Below are 23,196 nucleotides of genomic sequence, written 5' to 3' on the forward strand. Positions count from 1 at the left end.
TTATCCAGCAGTTGCAGAGAATGAATAGTTGGAGGTGGAATTTCCACCAAGCAAAGCGAGGCTCAAGTGTTAACTTTAGAAAACTGACCAATTCCTAGCTTCATGGAACCTAGGAACTGGTTAATTTCCTTGTTTTTCATAAAGCCAGCAAGGTGTGCTGTAGTTGGGACTTCTGCCTGCAGTGACTCCTCCCTTCACCTCTCCCACCTGGCCTTCCCAGTGAGACCTGTCCTGAAAGGAGTGGCTGAAACCAGGGATTCACTGACATAGAGCAGCTCTGTGCTGCACAGGTCAGCAGCTGATAACTAGGGGTAGGAGCAAACTGCACAAATCAGTTATGGATCTCAAATACCCCAAAGGAAGGGTGCCTTAGGAGCCAAGGTTTTGGTTTAGACCCACTCTGAACTCAAGGGTTTTGAGCTGAAAGGGTGCTGTATTAATAGACATGCCTCTTGCTTGGTAGATTCTGTGATCAAAATACCTGACAATTATAGAGCAAAACCTGAAATGTGTTTCATTAACATAAAATAAGTAACAAAAATAACTCTGCATCTCTTCAACTGAACACACACACTGCGAAAGTCTGACAGTTCTGTGCTTTAATGGAAAAGCTGATACCATAACTGCAAAATATATTAAATTCCATAAATAAAAGTTACAGTAAGAAAAATAACTATTCCAGGACTATACAAGTGTCTTGAGTGACTTACATAAATACCACATCTGCACTTTAAAACTCTGAGCCTTTCTCCATAGATTTTCCTATCCTTTAGCCTCCAAAGTAGCATATCCCAACTGATGGCTTACTTTAAAAAAAAAAGCGGACTATCTTTCCATTTACTTCATTCTATAGTGGGGCTGCAGGCTGATTTAACTGCTTCTCAGTATTGGTACCTTATACATTGCTACACATCAAGTTCCCTGCCTTTGTCTCCCAATGGCTTACTTGGGGAACAGTCGGAAACAAAGTACTACAGGGGATCTGCTCCTATGACATCTGTTCATTTGTCTAGGATCACCTGTTGTAAGGAAGTATCATCGCCAGGCAGTCACTATTCCCCTTTTACGAGGATGCAGTCCCCACTCGCATTATCCTGAAGAGCATGTTTAGGTTGTTGTTTCTAATGGCATCCCGGCACGCAGTGATCACCTGCGTCTTGGGTTTCCCAACTGGAAAGAAAAAAAAACACAGAATCAGCACTAACGTATTTAAGTAACTGAATGAGACATTAAATAGACATTTACAGGTCAGAGCTGGTCTCTCAGAATTTAGATTTTGTAAAAAAATTAATTGTCATTTGGGTTTTTTTTAAATAAAAAAAACAGTAGGACTACTTTCCCTTTTTCTTAATTCCACATCAAGGGGGGGGGGGCTATTATTTGTATTACAAAAGTGCCTTGGAGCCCCAACGTGGCTGGGGCCCCAGCATGGCAGGCACCATACAAACATGCAGTAAAACAGTTCCTTCCCCGAATAGCTTAAATAAGTATCTCCCTATTTGCAAAGCAAGAACTGGAACATTGTGCTTGTGCATGTACAAGGAGAAAAGCAGAAAGAAACCACACAACAGCAAAAGCTAAAATATATTTAAAGGTCAGTTTTAATAATTTAAGGTGTTGCTAGTAATGTAGGTAAACTTTACAATAGTCTGATTTAACCTGAGAGTGTCCTCCTTTAAACTTCTGGGCCAGAAGTGAAGAATTCAAATGTAACTTTTAATGTTACATTGTAAAAATGGTTTTAATAAAAGCAGTAAGTCTTACACGATTCAAAATGCTGATAACTGCTTTGAACTGTTGCCCCAAAGTCATGCTGAGCCCATAACTCCCTGACTTTCCTAAGAATCTAGGGTGCCCAGCAACTCAGGGTCAGTTCATTAGCAAGTAATTCGTGTAATGGAAATACCAAGGGACTGCACTTGGTGCTTCTTCCAGCCAAGTAACTAGAAAAAAACAAATTAGGGTTGATATTGAATTTCTGTCCTCAGCCCAGCAATTTCTCACCGACCTCCATGTTTTCAGAACATATGCTATCGAATTTGAGTTCGCACGTGTCAATAGTGATAGGGCTGATGACTTACCAAGTTGGACAAAGCTTAAAAATAAATGTACGATAGGGTTTAGAAAGAGAATTTGGACTGATTTTCAGACTGTATTTATGGTTTAGCCCCCATATGTTTTCTGTACTTAGCCATACTTGGAAGTTTCAAGGTTCATGGGCAATAGAAAGAGAGGTGCTAATTTGCAAGCCGCTCTGCACAGGCTGATCCCAATGCCACGCAGTGCAATTTGCAGGATCTGGGCCAAAGTCTACCTACTTTTGAACAGCATTTCCTGGGACCCTTGAGATTAGGGTATATATCTTATACCTTGTAGAGATCATTTGTATTTGTCTTTTAAAAATGAGAGTAACACTACAGTTTAAACAAGTATGGAGAGATTTCATATTCCTCTGTAGCTGAAAATTGAAGCAAGATTCCCACTATTAAGTCCTGGACCATACAGCAAAATTTATCTGGCCTTCAAGACAAGCTCTAACAATCCTGCATTTGCTCTTTGATGTGCCATTCTCTACCCTGGCTTGTTGAGCCAAAAATGGAGTCCCCAAAGTAGAACCCTGCCCTGGACTTACCACGCAGCTGCCCCGCTCGCTGGATAGCTTGATTTACAGATTTGAGATTGTTTAACAGCTCGGTGTGGTTGGTGCAGCGAATTTTATACTCATTAAGTAAATCTCTGTTAAGATCATAGAGTTCCATGTACCGTTTCTTCATATTTCTCCTGTGAAAATGAACAATAGAGACAAGGGAGACTCAAGGGACAAGGAAACCAGGCGACAATTCATGTTTTGTTAATGTAAAAAAGCAGTAATATTTAGTTACTATGGTTACTGTGGCTACCTGCTGTTCTCAAGTTGTCTGAAGCTAGAAGGCTGAATGCATCAGAGATAGATGGGTATCCAATATAACTCCACTGCTAGTCATATATGTTATTCCTCATTACTTACACCAGGAAAACAAAGTCACAATATATTTACTCTATTCTCTCTCTCTCTTTTTCACATCCCTCCCCCCATTAGCATTGGGCTCCTCAATCCTGGATATATTGGACTTGGAAAAGGTTCAGAAAAGGGCAACAAAAATTATTAGGGGTATGGAATGGCTGCCATATGAGGAGAGATTACTAAAACTGGGACTTTTCAGCTTGGAAAAGAGACGACTAAGGAGGGATATGATGGAGATCTATAAAATCATGACTGGTGTGGAAAAAGTAAATAAGGAAATGTTACTTACTCCTCATAACACAAGAACTAGGGGTTACCAAATGAAATTAACAGGCAGCAGGTTTAAAACAAAAGGAAGTATTTTTTCATACAACGCACAGCCAACCTGTGGAATCCTTTCCAGAGGATGTTGAAGGCCAAGACTAACAGCGTTAAAAAAAGAACTAGATAAGTTCATGGAGGATAGGTCCATCAAGGGGTATTAGCCAGGATGGGCAGGGATGGTGTCCTTAGCCTCTGTTTGCCAGAAGCTGGGAATGGGCGACGGGATGGATCACTTGAGGATTCCCTGTTCTGTTCATTCCCGCTGGGGCACCTGGCATTGGCCACTGTCGGAAGACCGGATACTGGGCTAGATGGACCTTTGGTCTGACCCAGTCTGGCTGCTCTTATGTATGTTCTTAGTGACTGGAAGCTCTGGGAAAAGGAATTAGTTTCCCCAGAAGAGTTAGTCTTGCTGATCATTAGCTGCATTAGATCTGTCGACTGCTTGCAATAGACAGTTGTGATGTGGACATTAGCCCTTAGCTTCAGGAGGACAGAGCTGTTCAGAGCAAAAGATTAATGCCCTGAAAATACAGGGAACAAACTCTTCCTCAGCCTCCTGCTCAGAGTCCTTCCCCACCCTGCCCAGCTACTGCTCCCTTCCTCTTCACACACCGGACTCCCTCTGGCCCAGCTGAGAGCTTGACAACACTACCTCACAGCTGATTCACACTGCCCGCCCAGCACTGAGTCATCCGCCTGCTGGTTCCCAGCCTAAAGAACAGGTCAGGAACACAATGATCATGTGTAAAGAATATGCACCTAGATTTAATGCAGCCTTGATCCACGCAGCTGTTCCTATCTAAAGGTGCTCTTCTCTACCAAAAAGCTATGACTGGCCACCAGAGCCAGAGAATTATACAGAAATGCAATGGCAGCTCACATGTCTCCCATGAGGCGTGAATCTTCTGCTCGAACCAACATACTGCGGATAAGGTTGGAGTGGTCCGCCATGTCGGCAGTGAGTTTCTGATGGACTGTATGAAATTCATCCACCTATCAAGAGTAAAGACACCCAAGCACTTTGTGAAGTCCGTGCAAATCGGAGAGTTTCGCTTTGAAAGGTAGAGACTGCACCAAGTTAATAGGGAACAGCTTCCTATCCCTCCACCTGGATCCTTACCCAGGAAGAGGAAGGCTAGATGACACTTTCAGGGCCTATTGACCTCCCTGATTCACACCATCAACTTCAATGGACTTTGAATTTCCTGGCCCGTTTACAGAATGAGGGAATTGCCCTAATCATCAACAGCTAGGAGGGGACCCGACCCTGTTTTGGATAACAAGACATTTTGGAAAAGGGGGGCTATCACCCTCTCTAATTCACAGCACAGTAAGCCATGGTTGCAGGTTTAAATGGCAGAAAGCCACAGAAAGTTTAGACATAGAAAGAGAGAAAAAGGCATCAAATCCTGAAGCCACCATCCACCACCAAATCAACCCCCATTTAGACATGCTTGGTGCCTCCTCACCTTAACTAGCACTTTCCGCAACTCCTCAAAGTATGCAGGGAAATCTGCTTCCACCTGCAAGTCTTCAATTGCCAAGAAGGAGGCCATTGACTGGATAATGTCACCGGCTAGATCTATATCATCCGTGCTGATAGAAATCTAACAGGTATAAAAACAGTAAATTTCAGATTTCCCCTCTCTTCAAAATTCTCCCTTCACAACCATTAAATAGGACCCCTTTTGCAGCATATTCAACCTAATGCTCAAAACAGTTAATACTGCAAGATTTCCATTGGAAGGCCTATTAAGCCGATACTACATTTTGCTAGAATTAAGCACTGGGGGCTAGATCTGAAGTATTTGGGAATCTTTCCACTGACTTCAGGGGACTCTGGATCAGGACCTAAGGGAGAAATGCATCGCTATGCAGAGGGCCAGCACAAGGATCATGCACTACCTACATCCCATCTAAGCCCTCAAAATAGGGCTTAAGTGGTGGAGAGCCTCTGTTCTGCCTCTCTGCACCAGAGTGAATTTCACCATAATTGAAGGGCCACCACGCTGTATTGTCCATATCACTGGCTGAGCTTGGAATTTTACTCCCAGATAGGAAAGTGGGCACTACCATTGAGGACAATATCCTGCTTAAAACACTAGCATTTCATCTGCCTGTGCAGTCACATAAAACCATGAGACACTTTGATGCTATGATAATCAGAGGAGCAAAGAATCATAGGACTGGAAGTGACCTCAAGAGGTCATATAGTCCGGTCTCCTGCACTCCTGGACTAAATATAACCATTCTTAGCGGGACAGAAATAGCGTAAAGCTAGTGGAAATATTAATGGCTTGGTCCCTCCTCCGCTTTGTACCTTGGCTCCCTGTTCACTTTCCCATGTGGGCACTTCCTCCCAGTTCCACTGCTCTTTGATAAGATTAGAGCTAAATAGAGTACGGTAAGAGTAAAAATTACCTCCCCATTGGGTTTGATTTTTATGCACAGCTGTCCTGCATCACGCAGGGAAGTGAAACAGACTTGAAAAGGTGCGTTTTGGAGCTCTGCATCCTCTGGTAACAGAAAGCTCTGGTTCAACCACATGACAACCTAGAAAAATAAATTCATAACATTATCCTTCCCATGGAGAAACTGTCTGCAATATATTTGCTCTAGTGGAAATTATGGGATACACTAGACAAGAGCTGCAGAGCACACAGCTCAGTGCATCTTGTGATCATATGCACAATCCTACTCTGGGTTGTGAAATAAAGTGTCTCTATTAGAAAACAGAACCCAACTGGGAGTTTATTAGGATCACAGCATCCCCACTGGACAGGACAGGATGACTCATGATTAATTTTGCTCTCTCCCACCTAGTGGAATGGGGAAAATTTGCTATGTTATACCTGGGCTGTTCAAAGCATGATTTTGTATAATATTATGAATAAGAGAATCAAGTATGTAAGAAAGTCACATAAGCCCTTTGGGGCAGGCACCATCTTTTGTTCTGTCTCAGCACATTGGGTCCATGACCAAGGTTCTTAGGCACTACACTAATATAAAGAATACATAAGAAGAAATTGACAGAGGAAGGATTGTTCAGTGCTTAAGACAGTAGCTAGGACTTGGAAGGCCAGGGTTCAAATCCCTGCTCTGTCACATACTTCCTGGGTGACCTTGGGCAAGCCACTTAACCTCTCTGTACCACAGGTCCCCATCTGTAAAATGGGGATAAAAGCACTGCCCTACCTCACAGGGGTGATGTGAGAATAAATACATTACACATTGTGAGACGCTCACGTAACAGAAGCCATAGAAGTACCTAAGATAGATGGAGCTCAAAGGGGCAGGGCCAGAAAGTTTTCTTTAGAGAAGAGTATTACATCTGATCAATCGGCCATCAACCACCAAGTTAGAAATATTTTTGTCCCAGGAATTTCTATGCAATAAAAGTTACGTATGCTCCAGAGAGCCTCACTAAGCCACTCCCAAGAACTGGCCAATTTTCAGCGCAGGCTATAGCGAGCTGCCATCCCACCATATTTCCAAGACACACTACAGAACATTTACTGATCCATTATGAATTTGAGCTGAATTGAACCCATGAAGTTAGATTAATTATCTAGATACTTTATTGCACTTTTCCCCGTTTGCTAATTTACAAAATTCAGTCATTCACTCCGTGGCCCTTCCATTAGTGCAAGCTGGCCAAGTTCTACTAGATAAAGTACAATGAAGGGACGAGTAACTACTAGAACTTCTGGGCTTAAGCAGCTATTTCCTGCAGATGCATAGAAACTCTGGGAATGTTTCTGCTATGCCAGCATTTAAAAAGAAGAAGCATGAACTCAATCTGTAAGCTGTTAAACACAGACTCTTATTGATAGTGGTGGAGTAAATTACATTATTTCCCTTTGCTCTAGGGATTCCCAAGTTAATTACAAACTCTGCACCTTATACAAAAGCAGCAACTGTGCTCAGGACCAGAAAATAAGCTGTAGAGCATAAACTCACCCTTTGTACCCTCTCGCTGATGGTAAAGTTAACAAAGCTTAGAGGTTCAGTGGCCAAGTCAGGGCTGCTCAAAGCATACATTGAAAAGCGGGGTAGCTGTCTTGTCAGTTCAAAGACATGGAACTGTGTGCTGGAAGGAATCCAAAGGAAAAAGAGAGAGAGAAATTTACCAACAGATCAGTGATTTGTCTATTGCACCCTTTCATTAACAAATTCAGGATGATTCACTTTACATCACAGATTCTGTCACCACAATCCCTGCAATGAATATAACATTCATTAGGACTATACACAGAAGATATAAAACTGGAGACTTTTTATTAACAAATACAATTAAGACTTATTATAAGTAACATTAAAGATGAATGGAACCCCCTGAATTCAGTTCTCTGCATTGCTCCTGCAGTGGATTGATGGCCCCTGAAACGGTAAAGGAAGCTCTAGTCCAACCATGCCTTATGCTTTTGGTAGAGATACCACTAGCTGGAGCAGGGGAAATAGAACCTTGAACTCTGGTCTTGGCAGGCAAACGAAAAGACAAAATGATTCTCAAATGTTACTTCAGATGCATTTTATTTTTATAGTGATTTGTACAAATTCTGTGCTCAAACATGGATCCAGGACTTGTGCTGAAGTCAAAAGGAGTTGAGGACAGTCAGCAGCTGACAGAGTATAACCCATATGCAATCACAGAAATGTAGGGCAGGAAGGGACCTTGAGAGGTCAAGTCCAGCCCCCTCAGCTGAGGCAAGACCAAGTAAACCTAGACCATCCCTGTCAGGTGTTTGTCCAACCTGCTCTTAAAAACCTCCAATGACAAGGATTCCACAACGTCCCTTGGAAGCCCATCTCAGCATTTAACTACCCCTAGAGTCAGATGGTTTTTCCTAATATCTAACCCTTGATGCAAATTAAGCCTCCATTTTCAAACGTGCTGAGCACTCACGGCTTCAGCTGAAGTCATTGGGAGCTGCAGGTGTTTAGCACCTCTGGAAATCAGGCATCTCATTTGTGTTTCTAAAGAAGCATTTCAATTCTCTTTTAAATAGGAGTCAGAATGCACAGGAACTAGGTCTGAAGAAATTAACGACTGTACTTGTCACAGACCTTCTACAACGCAAGGGCACAGAAAGCTACTGAGGCTACATCACTGCTCCGTTTCACACCAAACGCTGCTGACGTCAGAAATGGGGCTTGACGCTGTACTATATTGCAAACCTCACCTGCTTCTGTAACCCACAAAGGCTTTGATGTGTAAATCCACAGGGACATCTTTGGGAGGAGTAAGGGGAACCTGAATGCGACCCGAGAGGTTCTGGAGGCTGGGATGAACCACATGGCTCTCGCCTTCAAATATCCCTTCAGCAAAGATCAGCACGGCTCGGATCATTGTGTCTTAGGAAAGGGGAGAAAGTGGTTTATTAATTAATAGTTCTCCACTGGCAATAATTCTGCTTCACTTTCAAAATTAAGTAGGGGAGGGTTTTCTGTCAGAGTGGGGGAGAAGATATTGGATTACAGACATTTAGCCTCCATGCCGAGACCTAGATTTGGCAGTTTGCTCAACCTCAGGTTGGCACACACTTGCATTATTCTCTAGCCACTCCTACAGGTGACATGAGGAAGGCGGCAGGGATCAACAAGACCAATTTACTTCACTTCAGGTATCAATTGCATGGAAGAAGGAACAGGCCGTAAGGAGCTAACAAGACTTCTGGATACCGTGGTGATGAGGGTCACAGAAGAACCTATTCAGATGGATGGACAATTGGTTGATTCAAAACTCTGTGAAAGGAAGGCACCCAGACAGAAGAAATTGAGAATGACAGACCAACTAGGGGACAGGCAAACCACTGGCTAAATGCACCAAAACATTTGCATGTGAGGTTACAAGAAACCATCATCATCAGCTGCAAATTATTTCTCACCATTAGATGTGGAAATACACAACTCTACGTGGGCAGCCTGACTGTCAGAGCCCAGGTTCACGGACAGGGCTGTCTGCAGCTGGGTGTTAGCTGGAATCACTCCCCTCTGCCCGTCAGCTTCGTTCACCTGAGCGCTCAGATCAGCCTGCTGCAAAATACACACTTCCAGCTCAGCATCACAAGAGCAAGGTTTTCATTAAAGCAGTTCTGAAGATACAGCCACGAGCCCTCCACCACGGGAAGGGATTTATTACAGCAGCCTTCAGACATTTTAAACATCTGTGAAGAATGTTTTGATTAGGCTTCTCCTCAAACTCTCTTGGCTGAATCTGACTTCTACAATGCCTTGTTGCCAACTGTGATTCTCTTTAGGAAAGCATGAGAGGGGTTACTTGGGACAACCCTAAACTTTAAGCACATACTTAAGTCCCATGGGACATCAGCACATACTTCATCAGCACATACTTGCTGAATCCAGGCCTTAACCATTACACCTACAGCATGGATCTACTCTTCCTTCTGCCTGTTCTCAAAGCTCAACATAACTCTGTCCTTTGCTACGTATCCCCCATTTGTCAAGGTTGCCCTGATCCACTGAACTCTGCCCATGTTCCCAACCACAGCCATTTGTCAGATTCCCACCCAATCACCTCTGTGCCCTCTTCTTCTCACCCATGCATTACCAACAATAACGATCCTGCAATCAGAACTTAAGTTAATCATTCAATTGCCTGGCCAGAAGAGAATCCAGCTCCCTCTCCATTAGCTCTGCAGAGCCAATGTATTCAGTGGAGTAAAAAAGTAGGGAAAACGTTAGGTATTAAAGTAAGAAGAGCTGGCGCTGAATACACGCTAGGAGCAGGCCTGTTGCATCCGATGTCTCTGTTGTACATTGTCACTGCACTCTAAGTCTTCTAACAGCCTATGGGTCTGGGGGAGAGACCAGAGTCAGGCCCTACATCTTGTTTTGAGAAGTACCTTTGAGTTTTCTTCATAGTTTCGTAATTCCAGCAGCAGATTTTGTTTCTTTTGACTAAGCTCCCGAATCAGATCCTGTTCCACACTGGTATCCATCAAGTTTCCTTTCATCTCCTGGCTTCCTGGCAGGTAGCCACGCACTGCACAAACATAAAGCACAGAGCATTTCAAGCAAGTCTTTAGCAGCAATCTCTAGACTTCCACTTTTGCAGCATGAAGCACTACTAACAGATCGACTGTAGAAATAATATCGGGCCAGCCCCTCAGATGGCATAAATGGGGGTAGCTCCACTGAAGTAAATGGAGTTATGCTGATTTACACCACCTGAGGACATGGCCCACTATACTTACCATGACAACGTGGCTGGACATTTAAAGGGATACTGATGACTTCTAGTGCATTTGGAGACTTCCATGAAAGTGTCTCCTGCCTCCTTAAAGCTGACTCTCACTGATCAGAATGAGTAACAGAACAATGTAGATCTCTCTTTCTGAATTCTTTTAGTTTATTTTATAGTTAGTTTAGTTTAGGTGAGGTTTAAGTTACTTACAAGCAACTCTCAACATTACTCCATCCTGACCAAGCTTCTGTCTGGGAATTTTACAGGGGCCAAGTGTTCTTGTTATTGTCTTGGTATGACTGCAACTCGCCATTTCCATCTATTCGAGCTAGCCAACCCTCCTAACCTAGCTCCTATTTTTTGCTCAGGGAGACTTAGCTTCAGGGCTAAGATTTGTTTCATAACGGTCAGAATGAACGGAGGGTTGGGTCCAGCCAGGCAGGATCCAGAGGGAGTCCCTGCACCCAAGAATCTGGGAGGGGATACTGAGGCAGGAGAGTTCAAGTAGCAAGCTAGGAACCATAGAACTGCTTGCAAAGGCCTTTCATTTTACAACAGGTCTGTTCCCTGTCCTTTCTGTTAGTTCTGTTTGTAAGAGAAGATGAAATCCTCAGCACTCCTGTTGAATGTTCTGCCTGACTGTGCAGCGCCAAGAAAAAGGTATGGGGAAGCTGAAAAACTCCATGTGATTCTGAGTTTAAAGGCACACCGCCCCAATGAGAAAGAGAAACACACACATCCCATTATTTCCTTTGTGGTCAACAATTCAATTCAGATGAAGGAGGGAGGGAGAGAGGGAACACTGAAAGACAGAAGAACAATAGCCGTGATCTTGTAACTGGCTCAACATGGTTGGACCTTGTGCCCATGCAGAGCCCCAATGACTTGCATAAAGCCCTGTGAGGATGTAAGGTTCTGCGCACATCACCTGATTGCAGGATTATCATCATTTAGTATCTGTACTACAGTAGTGCCAAGAGGCTGCAATGAAAATAAAGGCTCCCACATTGCCAGGTATTGTGTATATTTAAATACATGCAAGCAAGACAGCAGCCCATGCCTCAAAGAGCGGGATCAAGGCCTATGATGTTAACCTATAGGGCTTATTTAAGATGAGTTGCCTTATTAATATGGCCCTATTCATTGGTTCTTTACTCCCCAGCAAAAAAGGCTTACATGCCCAAACATAAGCAGGGGGTTCTCCTGATGACGTCTGGTAAAAGCACTCAGGAGTACGCATAAAGAGTGGTATGCTGTGCTACTCTCTTTAATATGTTTGGACTTGTGTTCCAAATAGGTTGTGCCAGGCTCACGTGTTACTGCTGAGCGGGTTTCAGATGGTTAAGACAGTCACCTGTGAGCCTTTCCTTTGACCCCCATGCTTATCTGTACATTCAGTTTGAGAAAATGTATTTAAGTAGTTTGAATAAAAAATACCTCCCATCTCAACTAAGTTTCACTTCCTTAGAATCTGATGATATAAGTTTACAAGATCTCCAGTCAACCACACGGTCTTCCATAAAACACAAGGTTGTTATTTCCTAAATAGCTAATTAAAAAACAAGCAAGAACATACATATTTTTAAAAAATAAACCTCTTTCAGATCTTTTTTATCTATCTTGAAGAAGCTGAAGAGATCCCGCACATATTTATTTTTTCCCTCGCCATTCAATTTTAGCAGCATGGCTTGAAGTATCCCTGCATATATGGAGGACAATTCTGCTTCACTCTTAGTGGAAGATCACTTCTGCTAAGCAACTGAACTTTGTAGGCCTACTGGTCATCATATAGAAAACAGGTTTGATTGTTTATCGTCCAAGAGGCAGTATTCAAAATCTTGTTTTTGGAAAGTTTGACCCTTCTAGTCCCTGGATTTTGCAAAGGGCGATGACAGATTTGACAGGCACCTAAGGTGCCACAAGTACTCCTGTTCTTCTTTTTGCGGATACAGACTAACACGGCTGCTACTCTGAAACCATGCAAACTCAAAAGGCATTTAGCAGGTACTGTAACAACAGAATGTATTAGTATTAATGCTTTGTGGGTAATGCTCTTGGCATTTCTGCTTAGCTTAAACTAATACACTGATGCTGCAAAGGAATTTTCATGCTCTTACCTTCACCATCAACTGAACAGCAGATTAACTGGGTGTTACCGTCCATTCTATAATCCCCCTCTACCACTCCTGCAATTGAGGAAGCAAAGTTGTCCTTAAAGATGACCTCCCCAGTTCGGTCACTGCGTGCGTCAACCTGGAAAAGAAGAACATTCCCAAGACACGTGATGAAAATGAAAGCTAACCTCACTGGATAAATTATGCAGCTCTCTGGGACATTAACTGAGGAATCCCGCTGTACTTATGGAACTGCAGGTGAACTTGCAGCTCCGTTGATCAGATGAAGAAAACACCACCAAAAATTAACTAGCAATGAAATGACAGATCCAGACACACACGTAAAAGTGAGCTGCTCCTCGGAGAGGCTTTCCCCTGAGCAACGTAAAAAGAGAAAGAAAGAGGGGAATTGCAAACCGGTGCTGTCAAGGTGATACATACTATTGTCGCAGCAATGACAGGACCAAACTATAAGTAACCTTAAGGCACCATTTACAGTCTCCAGCCTTATTCATAGTCTTTGTCTGATGAAATGTGTTACTTTTATGCACAAATATCATGACCTTTAATGATCATTCCATGGGGGGATTTTTCAGTTCTGCGTAGCTTTGCTCTTCCAAGGCACAGGACACAGCAATGTTTTTCTAGGAGCGGGAGTCTTTCAAATCAATGACCAGTGAGGATACTGTAAATGAAAGACTAGACAAAGGAGGAATAAGTGTGTTGAGGTTTCCTACACAACAATGTTGTATAAAGTCTAGCAGCTCCACACCAAAGGTTCCAATGAATCCTGGGGCTCTAGGTTGCTAACCTGAGGCGAATGAAATCAAATTCTCCTGAGATAATGAAAGAAGACATTGTGAAAGGAGTGTAGATTTACAAGAAAACATTGGCAAATGGTGTCCATGGGAGACCTGGCAGCTAAATCAGCCATTTCTAGCAAGCGACAATGCTAAGCAACTGGGTTGAAAGGGAACGGAATTGAGTTTTATATAATGGGTTTACATATTAATTATATTATCCAATGTATGATGGATTTTATTATGGAGCGGTAATAAGATTGACGCTACCTTCTCTATTATCTAATACGTTTCCTTCATTTGTCATTTAAGAACATCCAAGAAACACGGGAGAAGGATACTAGGGTGTTCTCAATATACAGAGCTGGAAGTGGAAGTAGCCCCTCAGAAGAACTCTGCAATCTCCACTACTACAGAAACAACCTACTACACCGTAGGGATTGATTTTGAAAATATTCAGGGGACTGTTCTTCCTGTAAATGATGGAGTATTTGACAGGGGATTCAGAAGCTGAGTGAGGCTCATTGTAATATTTCTTCAGAGCTCAGTCTAGTCTTTTGAATAGTTTCTCTGTTCAGCCTTGTACAACTAAACAGCTTTGTCCAAATGCAATCTCTCGATTCACAGCTACTCATTTTCTCTCCATTTGAACTCACCTTCCCATTGGACCATCCAGTAATCAATTCACATACTCCATCAGAGTTAAGGTCAAATGCATGTATGCTCATTGCATGATTTTTAGACTGGGGAAAAAACAAAGAACAAATGCATGAAGCTATTGCTATTGGTACTGGAGTACGTATCTATATAGATTATATACAGGAGTAACAAGATGTCTCCTAAAAGAGTGTCAGGGCAGCTGTACCTATAAATCATGTACCTCTGAAATCTGAGCACCTGCATTACAGATACAGGCCAGTGTTCTCCAAGGATGTAATCTTTCCCTCCAATATGTTTCCATCCAAGATGATCAATGCCCACGTCCTCCCACAAAAACAGTGGACCGTACAAGAGCCTGATTCTCTGAGACAAGAGTTACAGTCCCAGAATTCTTATAAATCTTGTTTGCAGTTGGGAAATACCCTTAGCACAAAGGAAATCATTTCCACATGATTTTTTAATATCACAACTGCTCCAGTCAGTGGCAATAAGAAAATTTAAACTGAGTATCCGGAAAGGATCTTCCTAGCAGCAAGATCTATTAGGCTGTGGAACAGTCCCTCAACGAAACTTGGGGAAGCCCCATTACTTCAGACATTTAAAACTACACTGGCTAGAGCACTTGGAAACCTACTGTGCAGGGAACAATCCTGTGCTGATCTCTGGGAAATGGACTAGATGAACTAGTAGGTATTTCCACCTGTCCATTATCATTTAGTTTGCTGTATTCTTGTTAAAACACATTTCATTTGGTCAAATCAACAGCAGTCCAAACAGAAACACATTTGTATTGAAACAATCTCATGTCAAGTTGTGCAAGGTGGGTGGAATCCTAAGATAGGAGACCAACCTGTGTTCAGAGAAGTCTTGGGAACAGCAGCATTCTGTTATCTGGCCTTTCCCAAAGCCTTATCTTTGGGCATTGTAACCAATACACAAATCATACTGAAGCTATTATGTGAGACTTCTCACCTCCTTTGTGAGCAGAATAGTAATACAAACATGCTTACTTCCTGATCACCAGCACACCTGCCAGCAGCACTGATGTAGTTATAGAAAACGCTGCAAGTCCCTCACAAATGCCATGTAAAATGGCTGTACCTCCGAAATATTTGTCAACAGTATCTCCACTGAATGAATCCAGTATGAACAAGGAACTCAAAATCCCCCATATGATTGCAGTCCTAATGGGTAGTCCAATAGCAATTGGCCAAGCAGGGCAGACGTTAATTGATGTGCTACTAATTTTGTATAGTGACATTTTATACATATAAAAAAACCAGTTCCACAGTACACATAGGCTGAGATTTCCAAAACCAAGAGATTTGGACACCCAATTCCCATTAAAATTAACAAGAACCGGGCACCCAAATCTGCAAGTTGACTTTGAAAATTGCAGCAATAACATTCCAATTTCTTTCTTTAGAACGTATCTGATTGTACTAACTTTAATCCTCCAGTAGCGGGCTGTCTTGTCATAAACGCCTACTGTACCATTGGATAGGGCATAGCCAAATCGACTGCCATACATGGGGCTCAGTGCAGTGATAGTCTGCAAAAAGAATATGTAAGAGTTAGAATGCATCTCTACTTCTAGAATTTAAAGTAACTGATAATAGAACGCATGCAATTTCTGTACCAAATTAGCTGTTTTACACATTATTTAATTGGGGATAACTTTCCCCCTTAAAGAATATTACTACACTAGGTATACCAAAGATTATTTAAAATCACTATGGGCTCACCCTTCTTACTAAGATTCTTTGGCAAAAGTTTTGTGTCAGTGAGAAAATGCCTGTGGTCACTGGTGTTTATAACATGGTGTTATTTTGACTTGCTCTGGTTAGACAAAACCCGTCTACTCCTACTCCATATACTCATCACCAAAAGGTTACATATTGGTTTGTTATGGACCACAAATAATATTTAAAAAAACAGAACATTGCAGTCTTTTAAAATGAGTACACTATATAAAAGCCATCATGCAAACATGTTGCACGGAATTTACCTTCCTCCAAGGAAGACTTTGTGGAATGTTGAGTGTCCCTTTAATTTAGAACTATAAGATACGAACAAGCTTCTTAAGGAATCGGTAAGCATGGCTTTAAAACATGTAGGTTAAGAAATAAATCATGTATGAGCTTGATCTACTCTTAACTCTGTACAACTTCCCCTTTAACTATAAATCACAATATTACTCCAGAACATAACTTTGCATTAAATACCTGGCTTCAGGTATTGACCAACTTTAGGCATTTTAACAGATATTCTCTGCTGAATGCTACACAGCTTTGCTAGCTAAATCATGGTCTTGCTGCACTGGGAAGTGCTGAAAACCGCTAACCTAGCAGCCATATCTAACTGCTTCAAAAGTATAAATGGCATAAAATATTCCAGGCCAGGATATCCTGTTAAATTCTAATTCTAGCCACCCTCATCTAACAAAACTGTTCTTCTTTAGCTTTAATAGCTCTTTCATAAGTGGTTTAGTAGCTAAGCCTTTTATCCCTAACTCCAGCAATGAGTTTCCTCACACAATACAGTTCTCAGATTTTCGAGGAGGGAAGTCTCTAGGGTGTCCTTCCCACTCCACTGCAAGTGGCAGAATTAAGAATATTCCTAAATTCAACAACAAGGGGCTTTTCCCCGATAAAAGCAACAAATCCCTAATAGTGGGGATCCTCTCTCTGCCACTAAACTGAAGAGTGAAAACCCCACACCCTTTTACTTTCTACCCATACACATTCCCTCCCTAAAAGCCTTCCTGTCCCACAACTGTAATTTAGGCCCTGTCTATGCTACAGGTGCAGCCATGTTTTTTAACTGCTGCATGTCACTCTTATCTGACCTGGTTACAACAAGCAACCTTCAGTTATGTCCATACAGCATTAATTTTTTTTAAAATGTAACCTTGCTTAATCTGTATTTGTGCATCCACAAGCTGCTTACTCGTGTTTCTGTCAATGCATTCTAGAAAAATCTTGCGCCACTAATTTGAGACAATACCAACATAAAATACTGAGGTTGTCTTATTAACTACTGAACTTCTTGCCCGAGAGATACAGGCACTGACTTCTTCGCCATGATCTGACCCTACCTATCCTACGATTTTTGGGGAAAATATTGTAACTGAATGAGCTCTCTTGTTTACAGCTTCTGACTGAGGGTCTGATCCATAGCCAATTGACGTCAATGGGATCATTCCAGTGACTTCAGGGTGGTTGGATGGAGCCCTAATTTTCTGACAAACAATATTTTCTTTTTAAAACCTGGCAGACTATCTGTAAAACAGCACAGCAAAAATCACACTCCAGATGGCTTAAATCCATTATTAAATTGTAACTTTTAAAATGCTAATAAAATAGGTAAGATTAAATAATTAACTCAACTGGTCATCATAGTAAAGCTAAGCCACTGTAGATTTATGGTGGGCAATATTTTGTACTCCATCTGAGCATACAATAAACACTGCTTAGAAATAATTTACCTCTGTTTCGGACATTTCTGCCACAATCTCATCTTCTTTAAAAACCCTGATGTCAAAATCCTCAGACCCAACAAGAAGCTAAAAAGAAAGAAAGAATCTTAAAATAGTTTATTTAACTCACAGTGACAAAAAACAAAGACAGACAAGAATTCAGAGGCAAGCAGAAAGTTTTTACTGAGTAAACAAATACGCTAGGCCCAGGCTTCAAGAGTATTTAGTGGTGATATGAAAAGTTTGTAAAGTGCTTTGGGACCAAAAGGTGCCACAGACTCTCTTTTTGTTCAAGTATTATTTACATCTGTTTTGGCAGTGTAAACTCTAAGAACACATAGTAAAATACCTAAGGCAAGGATGAGGGAAAGCACTCTAGTACCACCAGGATATATTCTGGTCTCACTGTCCACAACTCAATATTAGCATTCATAACTGTCGTTGCATACATAAGAGAAATTATATCCTCTGTATTGGGGTAGGGAATCTGCAGCTCAGTTGCAACTGTCTAAGAGCCATGTGGATTCAAATAGATCATGACCTGCAATGCCAAGCGTTAACCACGCTCATATGAGCAGACAGATGAATGCCATTTTATTTTATAGCACTACTCATCCCGCATTCAAAGGCCTCTTGTTCTATGCTGACCCCAAATCAGCTAATTCGAGGGTCCAGTTCATTGTTGCCCTGCACCTTAGTGCTTTACACCAGTGCAAAAGTGGGTGCAAAATGCTACCGTTCTGATTTAGTGTAAATGATTGCATGAGGTGCAGGACAATGTTGACTTGGGCCCTGGTTCTAACTGCTCATGCACTCAGTTTTCTCAGTTCCTTTCCTGCACCCGACTTGTTGGAACAGGGAGTGTTAAAGAAGGCAATGTGGAAAACCATTTTACAAATATGGGCAAATGTCATCACCTCCAGGTTATAGAAACTGAGAAGTTGAGTGACTTGTCCAAGGTCACACAATGAATCAGTGGCAGAACCAAGAATACAATTCACTTCTAACCCCCTCTCTGGCGCCCGTCTCCACTGGACCTTGCTAGCCTAGAATCAGCTCCAGCATTGCTTAGTACATGGCTGTACTTGTCCATCAGCCTGCTCAGTTCCCGCAAATAAGATGGAGGAAGAGAAGTGAGACTGTGAGACCAATCCTGCAAATAGATTACTTCAGTGAGACCCCTATGGGTGAAGGGTCTGTATATCTGTAAGACTGCATCATGGGTAAGCAGAAGAAACTTGGATTACATCTGTAGTATGCACAGGTCCATGGTACAAGTCCTTAGCCCACTAAAAATGAGGTTTTCCCAGGTAATAAGGAGGAAAGAGGAAGTGATCATTATAAAATTCAAAGATCAGTAAGAGACAGAAACGCCGTTTTTTAGAAACTAGAAGTTTGCACACTGATGTAATAGCCTATGCACACACTGTCAATTGCACCAGCTGGGCATAACAGTTTTCCTTACCCTTGTCTTCCCTACAGCAAGAAGCTTGTTAAAATTATTTTCAGTCTTACACCAATGCAGTGGGTAACAGTTAACCATGGTGTCATTATTGAAAAGATGCACTGTGATTGGATTTGAGAATGGCTACATCAAAAACAAGTTCAACCATAAATGAGATTATTTGTAATACACTTTTACAATTGTCCACTATAATGAATAACATGGGTTCTAACTAACGGTTTCTTTGCCATTTAAACTATATCTAAATATATCAGTCATTAGGGGGTCCAGCAATCTGTCTGCTTTATGTATTTTTTACATATATTTAATTGGATTTGAGAGAAAATACACACTGTAAACTGCAAAGAACTGCTTCAGAATTATGATTAGTGATCAACACATCCAAAGCAAGGCTCCAAATCCTGCAAAGACTTATGTCATTATGACTAGTTGCATTGAAGTCACAGTATCAGAGGGGTAGCCGTGTTAGTCTGAATCTGTAAAAAGCAACAGGGGGTCCTGTGGCACCTTTGAGACTAACAGAAGTACTGGGAGCATAAGCTTTCGTGGGTAAGAACCTCACTTCTTCAGATGCAAGTAATGGAAATCTCCAGAGGCAGGTATATATCAGTGTGGAGATAACGAGGTTAGTTCAATCAGGGAGGGTGAGGTGCTCTGCTAGCAGTTGAGGTGTGAACACCAAGACACAGTGAAGTTTAATACGTGCATAAGTGTTTGCAGGATCGGGGCCTAAGAAAGTTATTTTCTTTCAACATAAATTCACCGCAGGACAATACTACAGCTGAATTCACAGAAGAACCATCCACAAATAAACCAACCTCTTTTTTCCCATCACCATCGAAATCACACAATGCTAATGAACGAACATTGTCCCCAGTAACCTAAAATTAAAAGAAAGGAGTCATCAATACTTATGCTAGTTTAGCCTATGACAACTACTTTTATGTTCTGAGTTGCCAAGAGAACAAAGACTATTAGAATATGGTTGGTTCAGGCTCAAATTGTTGTATTTACTGAATAAATTACAAATACACATAGTTTATCATGAATCTTAAATTAAGAAAGATTTCTGAGCTATTCAAAAATCAAATTCATATTGATTTTATTAAACATAATTTTGATCTATCAAAAATACTCTTGTAGCAGCATCAAAAGGACTGTGTGTATCTTTACCGTCCAAAAAAGATCATTTCCTTCATGATCAAAGCCCTGCAGAGCACAGTTTCCACCAATAATAGCAAGAGGAGATGAAATATCTCCTAGCATTCCAAGCACTATCGCATTAGCTCCATCTGTAACCTGCAGAGAAACATTAAAGGAATACAGAAACATAACAAAGATTCAGATATACATATGCATACTGTACACGCAAAGAGAAAGCATCCAGCATTACATTAAATTAATACTGCATGTAATAACTCAGAAGTTATTCATCAGTTACTATAAAGTATTTGTAGCCTAAAAGGTTGAAGCAATAACCAGAAATTAAACAAAATACAGATAACCAACTGCAAACTTCAAACATAAACAGCAAAATCTGTGCTGTATTTAATTGTACACGATGAAGGTTGTATGTACGTCACATCTACGGCTTCATGATAAAAATGCAACTTTTAGGGTTTTTCATAATGTTGAACACTCTTTATAACCTACTGAGCATGTAACTCCATGTACTCTTACGAAATTGGCTCCGTTTACATCCACTGTAGTGGAGTAAGAGAAAGTAACCTGAACTGTTACATTTTTAGTATCTCTTGTTTTCTCATACCCAAAACAGCGTCACCTGTGAAGTGCTTAGCAAAGACATGATCACTGCCCCCAAAGAATTTATAATCTAAAGTCACAATCTGAAAACGAGATCTGTGCAAGTGTTCCTTCCCCCAGGCATGTGCAAAGGCCTGTAGACTTGAATGAGACTTGTGCACGGGCAAACCCTTTAACTCCTAGCATCTCATTGGGGGATGGAGGCCATAGGAGGCCCTGACCTTGTAATCAAATCTCCATGGGTTGACCCCTGTGGCCATACAGATTCAAGGGCGGGATTGGGGCCTAACTATAAGACGAGACAAGTGAGAGTAACAAACAATGGGGAGAGGTTACAGTACTAAGGTAGGTCAACCCAGTTACTCACGTTGGTTAGGATGAAGCTTACAATAAGGTCAGTCAGTCTGCAATTACTCAGGCTGGTCGTTAACCTTATATGTACAAACTCCTTTCCCCACCTGTTAGTCTTTTTTTAAATCTATAATTTTTATTATCCTGTTCCTATTTTTAAAAGAAACAAAGAAAATGGTGAAATATTTAATGAACTAGTTTTAGATATTTAACTGAAAAATAAAGAATAGTATGCCCAGAATAATGTAATGTTTTAAATGTTTCCTACAAAATCTGTGAGTCAATGATAAACTCACGGCTTTTCCAAAATATTGTTCCAAGCAGACTTAGGTCTGGTCTATACTACCCGCCTGAATCGGCGGGTAGAAATCGACCTCTCGGGGATCGATTTATCGCGTCCCGTTGGGACGCGACAATCGATCCTCAAATCGGCGCTCTAACTCCACCAGCGGAGGTGGTAGTAAGCGCCGCCGACAAAAAGCGGCAGAAGTCGATTTTGCCGCCGTCCTCACAACGGGGTAAGTCGGCTGCAATATGTCGAATTCAGCTACGCTATTCACGTAGCTGAATTTGCATATCTTAAATCGACTCCCCGCTGTAGTGTAGATGTACCCTTAGTTAGGATATCAGATTGGAATATATAATTCTACTCTAATGATTTTATTTCAGCTCTGAATATTTTCAAAGGCTTTTAAGTTTTGACTTGCAACTGGTATAGCATATTATAAAAAAAAAAAAACCTCTCTCACTCACTCTCAGACAATGTGTCACATTAGCATTAGACTGTCCTCTTAAAAATTTAATACTGATTTTCAAAACATGCAAGTCCTCTGCTCAGAAAGTCCTGAATCTAATTATATCATTGATGTGCAAAAAGCAAAGCACGGCAATTGAATAAATTAACTTAGAATTTATGACTCCTAAACTGGTTTATAGGAAAGAAGGAAAGAAAGACATGAAGACTAAGAGTGAAAGTAACTTGCCTCTCTGTAAAACAAATCCGAGTTGTTGTACACATCGTAAGCCAACAAGTTAGTCTGTGTTCCAACTAGAAGACAATCATAGCCGAGCTGGGGATTCAGCACTCCGGCTGTTAGGCAGCTGACCCCCTGGTTAATGTTGAGAAGAGAAATATCTGAATCCTGGCTGCTTTGCATCATACGATTTGCACTTACATGCTGGCCACGGGCATGAGGATTATGAATAAAAACCTGTAAAAACAAAATGTACATTTCAAAGATTGTTCGAAATCCTGCTAGCCACCACGTATATTCAGAAGCAGTAAAACTTATAGTCCTCGTATTCAGGCATGGGTTCTAGAGTCTAACAAAGAGACATAGACATGTTAAGATTTTTATTTTTTTGCTGCTGCTGCTTCTTACAGCCCCTTTTAGGTACCTTCTTCGCTACAAAACCAGCAATTTCCAAAATTTGTTACAAGCACAATTGTGCCAGCTTTGCAGAGGTGTAATGTTGTTGAAACCATTTTGAAAACTGAGACTGATTAGTATTAAGAATGTTGTATGCAGTGTAGTTGTAGCCATGTTGGTCCCAGGATATTAGAGAGACAAGGTGGGTGAGGTAGTATCTTTTACTGGACCAACTTGGTGAGAGAGAGAGAGGTTTTTGAGCTACACAGAGCTCTTCTTCACATCTGAAGTTCTGTGTGGCTCAAAAGCCTGTTTCTCTCACCCACCTTGTCTCTCTAGTATTTAGAATGATTATTTTTAAAATATTAAGAAAGTTATGCCCCATCTCTCCTGGTAATGGTATTAGCAAAAACAGGGCTATTATAGTAATTTATGTGCTATACGCAAGTAGCGCAGTATCACATGAGATTGGAAAATCATTAGCCTCCTTTTTCTGTACTTATCTTCTTCAAGGTTAAATGCTTTAATAGTATAATTAATCCAAGCCCAATTAACACAAATGCCTAGAAGCAGTGTTTACCCCCAACGTTTCTTGTGTTAAAACCCAAATGAAGTTTTACGCCACAATCCTGCAATTGGATCCATACAGCCAAAGC

General features: G+C 41.3%; 1 protein-coding gene across 1 annotated transcript; it reads right to left on the bottom strand.

Annotated features, from left to right (window-relative positions):
* Positions 1 to 584: 584 nt before the first annotated feature.
* Positions 585 to 22,381, bottom strand: BBS2 (Bardet-Biedl syndrome 2; the record flags this gene model as incomplete). The annotated part of the gene is given in 16 exon segments (XM_034788619.1): positions 585 to 1,170; positions 2,633 to 2,781; positions 4,212 to 4,324; positions 4,801 to 4,938; positions 5,753 to 5,884; positions 7,292 to 7,421; positions 8,515 to 8,686; positions 9,220 to 9,367; positions 10,198 to 10,337; positions 12,656 to 12,791; positions 14,109 to 14,195; positions 15,560 to 15,664; positions 17,600 to 17,677; positions 19,874 to 19,936; positions 20,229 to 20,354; positions 22,154 to 22,381. Coding segments are annotated over 16 exon segments (2,052 nt in total), but the record flags the coding sequence as incomplete, so codon positions are not given.
* Between the last annotated feature and the right edge of the window lie 815 nt (positions 22,382 to 23,196).

The sequence above is a fragment of the Trachemys scripta genome, chromosome 13 (genome assembly GCF_013100865.1).
Source record: "Trachemys scripta elegans isolate TJP31775 chromosome 13, CAS_Tse_1.0, whole genome shotgun sequence".
In the NCBI taxonomy this organism is placed as follows: Eukaryota; Metazoa; Chordata; order Testudines; family Emydidae; genus Trachemys; species Trachemys scripta.